The sequence below is a fragment of the Bos taurus genome, chromosome 2 (genome assembly GCF_002263795.3).
Source record: "Bos taurus isolate L1 Dominette 01449 registration number 42190680 breed Hereford chromosome 2, ARS-UCD2.0, whole genome shotgun sequence".
NCBI lineage: Eukaryota > Metazoa > Chordata > Mammalia > Artiodactyla > Bovidae > Bos > Bos taurus.
In genome coordinates, this window is record NC_037329.1 from 125,064,268 (window position 1) to 125,076,894 (window position 12,627).

The 12,627-nt window shown below is 43.3% G+C and overlaps 1 protein-coding gene across 2 annotated transcripts; it reads right to left on the reverse strand.

Moving 5' to 3' along the window:
- Positions 1 to 4,368: 4,368 nt before the first annotated feature.
- MED18 (mediator complex subunit 18) lies at positions 4,369 to 9,947 on the reverse strand. 2 transcript variants are annotated; one of them, NM_001076235.2, is made up of 3 exons: positions 9,778 to 9,947; positions 8,842 to 8,985; positions 4,369 to 5,267 (listed from the first exon to the last, which is right to left on the reverse strand). In NM_001076235.2, the coding sequence occupies exons 2-3, from the start codon at positions 8,912 to 8,914 to the stop codon at positions 4,714 to 4,716; spliced, it is 627 nt and encodes a 208-aa protein (NP_001069703.1). In that variant the 5' UTR covers positions 8,915 to 8,985; positions 9,778 to 9,947; the 3' UTR covers positions 4,369 to 4,713. The 2 variants fall into 2 exon arrangements, with proteins under 2 accessions (NP_001069703.1, XP_005203285.1); XM_005203228.5 differs by having other exon boundaries at positions 9,765 to 9,939.
- Between the last annotated feature and the right edge of the window lie 2,680 nt (positions 9,948 to 12,627).

Genomic DNA, 12,627 nt, shown 5'->3' on the forward strand with positions numbered 1-12,627 from the left:
CATACATGACTACTAGAAAAACCATAGCTTTGACTATATGGACCTTTGTTGGCAAAGTTAAGCACTATTTAAGTACTAATATTACTGGTAATATGAAAGCCTATGCAAGTTCAAAGTTGTAAGTTAGGTTTATGTATAGCAACAAGAGAATATCGCAAAAGCAATAACAACTTTAAAAAGAAGAGGAACATTTATTGCACATCACTAATGTGAATATGCTTACATAACTACATAGTTTATAAGACAAGCATCAGAGACATACATTGAACATATATGAATGGGTGCCTATAATAAAGAGTTGAGTTTAGGAATTAAGTGGATGACTACAAAATAAGAAAGGGGCCTGCTTGAATTATCTTGCTAATATGTTATGAAAGGAGGAACAAGATTTACTCATGCAACTGAAGCAACAGTTAGACCTGGACATGGAACATGGACTGGTTTCAAATTGGGAAAAGGGTATGTCAAGGCTGTATATTGTCACCCTGCTTATTTAACTTATATGCAGAGTACATCATGTGGAATGCCAGGCTGGATGAAGCACAAGCTGGAATCAAGATTGCCGGGAAAAATATCAATAACCTCAGATATGCAGATGACACCACTCTTATGGCAGAAAGTGAAGAGGAACTGAAGAGCCTCTTGATGAAAGTGAAAGAAGAGAGTGAAAAAATTGGCTTAAAACTCAACATTCAGAAAACTGAGACCATGGCATCGGGTCCCATCACTTCATGGCAAATGGATGGAGAAACAATGGAAATAGTGAGAGACTTTATTTTCCTGGGCTCCAAAATCACTGCAGATGGTGACTGCAGCCATGAAATTACAAGATGCTTGCTCCTTGGAAGAAAAGCTATGACAAACCTAGACAGCATATTAAAAAGCAGAGACATTACTTTGCCAACAAAGGTCCACCTAGTCAAACCTATGGTTTTTCCAGTAGTCATGTATGGATGTGAGAGTTGGACCATAAAGAAAGCTGAGGGCCAAAGAATTGATGCTTTTAAATTGTAGTTTTGGAGAAGACTCTTGAGAGTCCCTTGGACTGAAAGGAGATCAAACCAGTAAATCCTAAAGGAAGTCAGTCCTGAATACTCATTGGGAGGACTGACACTGAAGCTGAAGCTCCAATACTTTGGCCACCTGATGGGAAGAACTGACTCATTGGAAAAGACCCTGATGCTGGGAGATTGAAGGCAGGAAAAGAAAGGGGACAACAGAGGATGAGATGGTTGGATGGCATCACTGGCTTGATGAACATGAGTTTGAGAAAGCTCCAGGAGTTGGTGAAGGACAGGGAAGCCTGGCATGCTGCAGTTCCTGGGGTCGCAGAGTCAGACACAACTGAGCAACTGAACTGATGCAACTGAAGCCAGTAAAAGCTTCAGTTGAAAATATGGAAGGTTAAAAAAAAAAAAAAAGAAAATATGGAAGGTTAAGTCAAGAAAAGGATCCCAGAACCAGAGAAATAGCCACCTAATCAACTTGGAAGCTATCCTATATTTGATTTTACCCTTAAATCAGGTAATATCATCCTTACCATTTAGGTCAACTCTGGATAGGTTTTCTTAACAGAGTATTCATATAATCTTGGCAAACTGAGGTCCAACGAGAATTATGATTTGTCAAATGTTAGTCAACTGGGGTGTTATTTAAGTGGAAGGTTCCAGAAGAAAATGAAAATTTTGAGTGACCTACAATTTTTAGCAAGCCAAACTGTCTCCAGTGTATTAAAAACTCTGCTGCTGCTAAGCTGCTAAGTCACTTCAGTCATGTCCAACTCTGTGCGACCCCACAGACAGCAGCCCACCAGGCTCCCCCATCCCTGGGATTCTCAAGGCAAGAACACTGGAATGGGTTGCCATTTCCTTCTCCAATGCATGAAAGTGAAGAGTGAAAGTGAAGTCGCTCAGTAGTGCAACTCTACAGGTATTAAAAACTCTACAGGTAGTAAAATAACCCACATTTATCTCACTCAGAACTGTTTTAAAAAATTCATTAAGTCAAATGATAAATGGGAAATTATATAAAAGCTCTTTACAAATAAAGATAAGATGAACAATGAAGAAAAGAAAATTCATGTAAGGAAAAAAATGTCCAATAAACATAAAAATTTAAATCTCACTGATCATGTTTTTTTTTTTTAATTAAAACCAGTCACTATTTAACATCAAATGGGAAAAATGTGTTATCATGGTCACACCCAGTTTTGGCAACTGTGTTGGAAACCTCATTTACAACTGGGAGGAGTGAAAACTGGAACATTTCTGGAAGGCATTTGGCAATACATGGCAGAAGGCTTAAAACAGTGCACACTCTCTGACCCAGCAGTTCCCTGGAATTTATCCTAAAGAATGATCACACATGAGAAAAAATATCTAACTAAAAGTACTAGCAACACTGGATAGTTTATAAAAGCAAAAATATGGGATCTATCTAAAAATCCCAAAGTACAGGAAACAATTAAGTTTTGGAAAATCCTAATGATAGGATACAAATAATAATTACAATTATCAATATTTAACTATAAGCTTTGCTCATTTGTAGCTGAATTGCTCAGGGAAAGCTAATTACTCTCTCTGCACCTCATTTCTGTGTAAAATATGGGTCGTTGTGAGGATTAAATTAATAAAAATACCTAAAATCACTGCAGATGGTGATTGCAGCCATGACATTAAAAGACGATTACTCCTTGGAAGGAAAGTTATGGCCAACCTAGATAGCATATTGAAAAGCAGAGATATTACTTTGCCAACAAAGGTCCGTCTAGTCAAGGCTATGGTTTTTCCAGTGGTCATGTATGGATGCAAGAGTTGGACTGTGAAGAAAGCTGACTGCCAAAGAATTGATGCTTTTGAACTGTGGTGTTGGAGAAGACTCTTGAGAGTCCCTTGGACTGCAAGGAGATCCGACCAGTTCATCCTAAAGGAGATCAGCCCTGGGTGTTCTTTGGAAGGAATGATGCTAAAGCTGAAACTCCAGTACTTTGGCTACCTCATGTGAAGAGCTGACTCATTGGAAAAGACTCTGATGCTGGGAGGGATTGGGGGCAGGAGGAGAAGCGGACGACAGAGGATGAGATGGCTGGATGGCATCACTGACTCGATGGACGTGAGTCTGAGTGAACTCCGGGAGTTGGTGATGGACAGGGAGGCCTGGCGTGCTGTGATTCATGGGGTCGCAAAGAGTTGGACACGACTGAGCAACTGAACTAAACTGAACTGAAAGCACTTAGGATAACACTGGCACATAATAACTCAATAAAAACTTTTTTAAGCAGAGGAACATTGTAGCCTAATATCCTGGAAAAATGTTACTGATTTAAAAAAATGATTATAAACCAGTATATACAGAGTATTTTTCTAAAATATATCTCATATACATACATTTCTAAAAATAAAGCCTGCTGCTGCTGCTGCTGCTAAGTCACTTCAGTTGTGTCCGACCCTGTTCGACCCCATAGGCGGCAGCCCACCAGGCTCACCCATCCCTGGGACTCTCCAAGCAAGAACACTGGAGTGGGTTGCCATTTCCTTCTCCAGTGCATGAGAGTGAAAAGTGAAAGTGAAGTCGCTCAGTCGTGTCCGACTCTTAGCCGACTCTGCAGCCTACCGGGCTCCTCTATCCATGGGATTTTCCAGGCAAGAGTACTGGAGTGGGTTGCCATTGCCTTCTCCAAAAATAAAGCCTGCTGCTGCTGCTGCTAAGTCGCTTCAGTCGTGTCCGACTCTATGTGACCCCATAGATGGAAGCCCACCAGGCTCCCCGTCCCTGGGATTCTCCAGGCAAGAACACTGGAGTGGGTTGCCATTTCCCTCTCCAATGCATGAAAGTGAAAAGTGAAAGGGAAGTTGCTCAGTCGTGTCCCACTCTTAGCAACCCCATGGACTGCAGCCTACCAGGCTCCGCAATCCATGGGATTTTCCAGGCAAGAGTACTGGAGTGGGGTGCCATTGCCTTCTCCAAAATAAAGCCTAGAAAGATATAAAACAAAATAGAAACTATACATCTCAGGACTTCCCTGGTAGTCCAGTGGTTAAGAAACTGCTTCTACTACAAGGGGCATGGGTTTAATCTCTGGTTTGGGAACTAAATTCCTGCATGCTGTGCATGAGGCACACCAAAAGGAAAAACAAAAAACAAAAAACCCAGCACATCTCTTTAAATAATAAGATTATACATTATCTTCCTTATTTTTGTCTGTATTTAATTTTTTTCAACAACAAACACGTGCTACTCGTACAAAAGGTAAAAGCTATCTATCATCTACCAAATTTAAACAAAACACTGGCATATATTTGCTCCAGTTGGTAATGAGCCCATCCCAAATTAGTAGGGTAGTACGGTAAAGAATCAGAATGGTAGACATTTCTCCTTACAGCTTTTATTACTGCACAATACAAACTTGGTCTCTATTTTACAAACCTTATACACAAAAAGTTTTCTTCCCGAAAGCTACTTTATTCCAGTTTCCCCTATTCCTGCAGAAGGATGATCTAGATTCTCCATGCTATTCTTGGCGTTTAAGTTAGAAAGGCTGTCACAAAAGTGAACTGGCCATATGAGGAAACCAGTGCAAAGAACCAACAGAGTTCTCACTGGCTTCCATCCTGAGGGAAGAATGCATGGCTGGCGGTGGTGAAATGGGGCAATTATAACATCTTTTCTTGTAACAGCTGAGGACAAGCCCCAGTGGTGGACAGATTGTCTTAGTCACATGAGCCTTTTGGGGTCTATTTTCTCTAGGTGAACCAGAGGTTTCAGCTGCTCCGCAAAGTTCCTCATGTCATCAGAGACCATGTCCTGCCCAGCTGGTGCAACAACACTTAGTTCCACGAGATAGGACAGTGACAAGGCCTCAGTGTTGTCCGTGTTCCCTGGCACCAGGATGCGGAAGATCTTGTATACCACGATCTTCATGATGCCTTTCCGGAACAAGTGTCCCCTGGCAACAAACTCGTGGTCCATGCGAAATCCCATTTCCATGAGGAAGTCAGTGAGGTTCTCAGATGTTGCAATGTCCACGCAGTTACGCACCAGGGCATGGCGGTTCTTGTCTCCCATCTCTGGCTGTCCCAGGTAGCGAAGATGCCAGGGTGCCCCTGCCCTATCCAGAGAGCGTCGGGCCCTTAAAACAAATGGACTGGCCTGCTGGCCCTTAAGGAGGAATACCATCTCGTGGTCAACAAAAGTCTCGGGTTCCATGTTGTCACATAAACCACGAAGGCGGTGGATGAGGCTTTCCAAGCTGTGATCTAAAACGCTTCCTGAAGAAGGAAAAAAGCACTATTGAGTTCCATCTTTCATTTTGGGTAATGGAATTAGCAAAAGACTGAAAAAACCAAAATAATTTAGTGTAGTGTTTTGTAAACCATGCTGCTGCTGCTGCTGCTGCTGCTAAGTCACTTCAGTTGTGTCCGACTCTGTGCGACCCCATAGACGGCAGCCCACCAGGTTCCGCCATCCCTGGGATTCTCCAGGCAAGAACACTGGAGTGGGTTGCCATTTCCTTCTCCAATGCATGGAAGTGAAAAGTGAAAGTGAAGTCACTGAGTCGTGTCCAACTCTCAGCGACCCCATGGACTGCAGCCTACCAGGCCCCTGCGTCCATGGGATTTTCCAGGCGAGAGTACTAGAGTGGGGTGCCAAAACCATAGGCCCAATATATGAGATTTTAGAGAGGTTACACTGCCAAGATATTATATAACAAGTTAATCTCTTTTCAATTTTTTGCACTGTCTTATTTGGTACTAGAAGTTAGGCCTTGTTTAGTAATGCTAACCTCTAGCAGACTTTGGGATTTAATAGGCAACAGTATCTACCTAGAATAATTATTTTATTCCATTCTATTATAAAATAATATATATATTATTTTATATAAGACAAAAAATAATAAATAAAACAGCATGTGTGTTAGTTGCTCAGTCGTGTCCGACTCTGCAACCCCACGGACTGTAGCCTGCCAGGCTCCTCTGTCCATGGGATTTTCCAGGCAAGAATACTAGAGTAGGTGGCCATTTTCTTCTCCAATAGAACAGCGTATTTCCCTCCAATCTCTTTTCACTTTTCTGCTTTATTTTTCTTTAGCTTATCACATCAACTCTTTAGTCATCTTTCAACATATCAATGTATTGACTTTTTAATCATCTTTCTTTCTCTACTGCTGATACTCCAATGAGAGGAACATATTCCTTTATTGACTAAATCTGTTAAAGTAAATAAAAATATACTACTGTAACTACAGTAAATATTGACAGTGGTACTCAAACGATTGAATTTTTGGAAAAGCAACCGAGTGGGTCCCAGTTATCATAGGACAGATCACAGGAGTAGGGAGTGGGTCCTACATTCAGAACAGTGTCAGACGTGTGTTTTTTCATTCTTCAGACATTTAAGGAGCTTTGTTAAGTGCTGGTTCATATACTTACACTTACTGAATGGCACCATGCTAAGAAGTAGGGGGCCTGGCCTGCCCAGAGATTATAGTTTAGTGGGGGAAACAAAAAAAATAAATAAGTAAACCAATAAACAAGAGATAAATGGAAATAAGTAAACAAATAAGAGATAAACGGGGTATGGAATAGAGAGCAACCGGTATGGGTGGAGAAGAGGAGACATCTTTGAGGGCTTGGAGTAGTCAGAGAAGATTTCTAAGGGAATGACAACTGAGTTGAGGCCTGAGGGATAAATATGAGATGGCTATATGAAGAGCTGGAACAAAGTATAGAGGCCAGGGGATCAGAGGTAGGAAAAAGCTTGGGGAATGCAAAGAAATGAAAGGATCTCAGTGTGGCTGAAGTATGGTAAGCAAGACGGAAGATGATCATGAAATGAGTATTCGGGATGGGCCAAAGCAGGCAGGCCTTATGTGTCGCCCATGCTAAAGGCTGTATTTTATTGTAAGGCCACTGGACAGTTATTAGCTCCACAGTGTATTCTCCATGCAACAAGGAAAGATATGACTGGATTTACATTTTAAAAAGATCACTCCAGGAAAACTGGTATGGACGCTTCAACCAGACAGGGTCACATGAAAAAAAGTGGGAGTGAGGGGAGGCGGGTCCAAGTTAAAAAAGGCTTAAGAGATACAGTTTTCATATGTAATGCATGAGACGATATTATGCCCTGGATCAAAACACAAGATGGAGGAAGCTTTTGAATATGAATTAGATATTAAATGATATTAAAAATATACTATGACTTTTTCAGGTAATAATGATAGTATTGCAGTTATCAACAGAGAAGGCAATGGCACCCCACTCCAGTACTCTTGCCTGGCAAATCCCATGGACAAAGGAGCCTGGTAGGCTGCAGTCCATGGGGTCAATGCTAGTCGGACACGACTGAGCGACTTCACTTTCGCTTTTCACTTTCATGCATTGGAGAAGGAAATGGCAACTCACTCCAGTGTTCTTGCCTGGAGAATCCCAAGGACGGGGGAGCCTGGTGGGCTGCCGTCTATGGGGTTGCACAGAATTGGACAAGACTGAAGTGACTTAGCAGCAGTAGCAGCAGCAGGGTTATTATGGACAATACGCTTGCTTTTTTAGAGATGTATATTGAAAGTGTTTGGGGGTAAAATGTTATGAGATCTGAAACCGTCTTCAAAAACGGCAAAAGGAAAAAGATAAAGCAAATATGGCAAAAGGACAGAAACGGAAATCTAGATGACTAGATCTAGAAATCTAAGTTGACTGTTCACAGGAATTCCTTGGTCATCCAGTGGTTAGGACTTGGTGCTCCCAATGCAGGGGACCCAGGTTTCATCCCTGGTTCAGGAACTAAGATCCTGCATGCCATGCTGCTGCTGCTGCTGCTAAGTCGCTTCAGTCATGTCTGACTCTGTGCGACCCCATAGACTCTATTTTCTTTTCTCTGAGATTGATTCCTGAATGCATGGCTTAAGCAACTGATGCCTGACAGCGGCACTTACTGAGATGGGAAAGACTGAAGTAGAGGCAGCTTGAGGAGTGAAATTAACAATCCTATTTTGTTCATAGTAAGTTACTAAATGGATGATCTGAATTAAAGTCTAAATTCTTCCACTAAAGATTAAATGATCTCCTGAAAATCATAACCCTCCCTGGGTCTTGAGTTTTCTCATCTGGGAAAGTTACTTCACTTCTATTTCCTGATCTAGAAGATGGAACTAATAATGGTATCATAACATTACCATATGATCTATTAATCTCACTTCTGGGCATTCACTCCTAAAGAATTCAAAGCAAGATCTTGAAGAGGTATGTGCACACCCATGTTCACTGAGCATTATCTATGATAACCATTTGGGTAGTAGCAATCCAACTGTCTGACAGAGAAATGAATAAAGAAAATGTGGTATGTACATACAGTGGAACATTATTCAGATTTTTTAAAGGAGATTCTCTCACATGCTAAAGCATTAATGTTGAGGACATTATACTAAGTGAAATAAGCCAGTAATAAAAAGACAAATACTGAATGCTTCCACTCCTATGAGGTTATCTAAAGTTGTCAAAATTAGAAACATCAAGTAGAAAGGTTGTTGCCAAGGCCTGGGTCGAGGGGAAAGGAGGAATTAGTGTTTAACAGGAATAGAATTTCAATTCTGCAAGATGAAAAAGTTCTAGAGATTAGCTATAAAACAATGTGATATACCTAATATTACTGAACTGTATGCTTAAAAATGTTTAATATGGTAAACTTAATGTTATGTATTTGTGACCATAATTAAAAGTAAATTGGGGAATAAAAGGGTGCCAGAAATTATGCAGGTAGCCTTTGTATAACAGCCTCTCATCTCCATGGAAACTGGAACAGAAAACAGGAAAACAGGTAATTCAAGCTCCCTAGTTCACTTACCCTGCAGCAGGTACTCCATCATGTTAATGGTGCCCCCGGTGACAGGCATCATGGTGACTGGAGGTGCCTCCATGTTTATCTGTTTAAGTTGAAAATGACAGAACTAGATTTGGAGTCCCCAGTCAGGTAAAGAACAGGATACACCTGGAGAAGAGTTATACTTGTTAATACATCGGAGAGGCAGAGAGAGACCAGATCTGCTTGGGACATTGGCCTGGACATGCAGATTCATTCATCCACCCATTCAAATCTTTTTTAGTAACTGCTATAGGCCAGTTTCAGGTGATCCAGAAATACACAAAGGAGGCCTGATCATGGAGTTACAGCATAATCTTCCAGTCTCAAGGTCTGAAACCCTTCAGTGGTTTTCTGTGCACCCTGGGACTCAATGTCTTTCTTCTAAAATGAGGCCACGATATTAACCCCCAAGGCTTTGTGGCTCAGATGACATAATGGACCTGCAATTAAAGACTGAAAAGTGACTTAAGGACTCTTTTATGTCCTTCAATTTATAGATGAGGATATTGAGGCTTGGGGAGAAGCCTAAGGACACACAATAGGTCGGTAGCAGAACCTAGAGCAGACTAAAATCTAGGCGTTCCACCTCTCTGAAAACCTTTTAAAGAGATAGAAGCGAAAGCGCGAAGTTCTTTCCATTGACGCTTTGTGTTAGTCGTTCAGTCGTGTCCGACTCTTTGGGACCCCATGGACCTAGCCCGCCAGGCTTCTCTGTCCATGGGGCTTTCCAGGCAAGGATACTGAAGTGGGTTGCCATTTCCTTCTCCAGGGGAATCTTCCCAATACAGGGATCAAACCCGGGTCTCCTGCATTGCAGGCGGATGCTTTACCGTCTGAGTTTACTAGGGAAGCCCCAATGATGCTTTAGGGCCTCCTAAAGCCAGCATCAAAACGTGCCCACTTACACCAAAAACACACCTCCGAGCGCGTTCCAGCGTCTTCCAGCAAAGTGGGGGACCGTATTCACCCGAGCACCTCCGAGCTTTCGAGCAACAATCACCACCCCCAGCCCTAAACTTGAAAACCCCTGGGCAGTGCAACACTTCTCTCGCCTCTTCCCACTTCTAACAAAAATCTTTTGTCGCGCAAACCTCGACACCGCCACTCTGCGACGTAAGGGTGCCGAGAGGACAAAAAAGTCATTTCCGCCGTACGGCAAGCAGGAGCGCATGCGCAAGCTGAGACGCTGCACGGAAGATGGCGGCCTCCTTAGGAGCGGTCTTTTGGGAGATTCAGGCGGCATTGCCGTCATAGGCCGTCTTCCAGGAAAATATTTTTTTCAATTGTGAAGACCTGGACGTCTTTTTGTCCAGGAAATCTCTTGGACCTGAAAGGACAAAGAGACCCTGGGGAAGAGAGCTTCAGAAAAAGAGGAGAGATTGTCGTAAAACAAAAACTTATTTTGGTTGGGTATCTGAAGATAGAACTTCCCCAGTGGCTCAGCGGTACAGAATCTGCCTGCAGGAGACAAAGAAGTCTCTGGTTGGATCCCTGGGTCGGGAAGGTCCCCTGGAGGAGGGCATGGCAACCCACTCCAGTATTCTTGCCTAGAGAATCCCATGGATGGAGTGGCTGGCTACAGTCCATAGGGTCAAATAGTCCCGCGGGACTGAAGCGACTGAGTACGCACGCAGCAAACTTCAGAACCGTGAGGGAGCTCAGCAATACGTTTCATATTTGTTCACTCTTCTGTGTTTGTTTTACTTCAGTACAAAAATATTGGGAGATAAATTCGATGAGTACTGCTTATGTGGCAAGGACATAAAGTCCAGGAAAAGAGTGAGCTGGAATAACGTGACTTAAGCCCTCTCTTGGAGCGAAAAATTTAAAGGGCACCAAAACACTCAGTAATAAATTTTTAAACATTTAATGCACGGCGTGCTAGCCAAGTAAGCAACGCAGACTCATCCCCGAACGGCCGTAGGTTCACTCAGAACAGCTCCCGCTCCTAGAGAACAGCTGCGCGTGGAGAGTTTTGGTCCTCATCTGGTTCTTTCCTCCGGCCGGCAGGCGCGGCCCCGCGGGGGCGGGTGGGGCCCACCTGCGCCTCCTGGGGGGCGTGCAACCCGCCGCAGTGAGACTCAGTCTGCTAACCACCGCCGCCGCCACACCTTAGGTCACTTTGGCTTCTGATGTTTTCATTTCCCTTGCTGAGGTGCTGCTTCTGGGTTAAAGTCATCTTATTGCCTGTCCATTTGTAGACAGGACAAGGTCGCTCGAATAGATCAGGAGTTGAGCTCAGAGTGGGCTTCCCTGGTGGCTCAGACGGTAAAGCGTCTGATCCCCTGGAGAAGGAAATGGCAACCCACTCCAGTACTTTTGCCTGGAAAATTCCATGGCCGGAGGAGCCTGGCAGGCTACAGTCTATGGGATCACAAGGAGTCGGACACAACTGAGCAACTTCACTCACTCCAGCTCAGAGTAGGTCAAAGGTACACACATGCTGGGAGTGGGCATCAAAACAGAAGGAGGGTTGCCAAGTACAGCCAGGACTAGGTTTTCACCGTGTATACTTAATAAAGGCCAGAATCTCATCTGTCTCTGGTGGTCGGGTCTGTTGGTTTCACTGGATCAAATTCAACCGGATCCAAACCAGTTCATGGAATAAAACACTCTGGACTTCGGTGGCCACTGTTCCCATCAAGAAAGGATGGTCGAGTTTGGAAATAAACATATTGGAGAGCTGTAAACACCACAAACCTAAAAACAGGTCACAAGGCTGAAACTGGGCCTAATTAGACCTGAAAGCAAGGAAAGAATTCAGCTTCTCCAGCTGACTCTCCTATGGACTTTTGATGGTTTACTGCAGCTGGATTACAGGCACTTCTGAAGGTACTGAGAGTCCTGTGGTGAGTCTTCCAGGCAGTTCTGGATAAGAAGCACTTTCCAGACTTCAAGACGGCAGAAGAGAAGTGCAAGAGTCAACTTTGAGTCAAACTCAAAGGTAGTAGATCTAGGGACTGACAGATTAACCTACTGAAAGTCACAAGAACAGTGGGAAAAACTAGCTGTTCTGCCCCAAGGGTGAGGAAAATTGTCTCAAATTGCAAACACTTATGTCTATGATGCCCCAACAGACTTTATCGATTTTCAGTCAGATCATGACAAAGACACCGAAGGCATAGATTCTTCATTTGAGAAGGCCAGTTGGAGGATAAGGTATGGAGAACTGTGGAAAAACACCCTTTATCCTTTGATTCTCTGAAGAAAGAACACCAGTTACAGGAAGAAGAGAGAAGAACTACAGACAGGTGAGGTGCCCTTCAGGTTCAAGGTGCACCCGTTGCCTTAATTTGTCATCATTGATCTGCTAGAGAAGGTGAAGAATACAACCAAGCCTGAAGGCCCAGATTCAGAATCAACAGCTGGAGGAAGGACTAAAACAGCAGAAAGCAGCAGCTTGCTTCGAGGCTAGTCCAAACACCACCATCTACCTCAAGCCCTTTTGTAGGGAAAGAGCAAATTAGCCAAGATGGCGTGGTCAGACCCTCTCTCTCTTGCCCCAAATTTTATAAACAATGATTATGTAACATCTGAGCTCATTTCTAGCACTGCGCGTGCACGTCAGGAGGTACTCGCTTGGCCAAGGGCTACTGTTTTTCTCTAAGCATATATGAGCTTTACCTGGAAAGCCCTGGCAGGCTATGTTATGGTTATGTGAAGTTATGACTGTTGCTACGGCTGCTGTGTCAGCCAGGAGACAGACTACATTATGTTACAGTATGGCTCTATTATGGCTACCTTATGGTTCTGTTAGGTTATGTGATA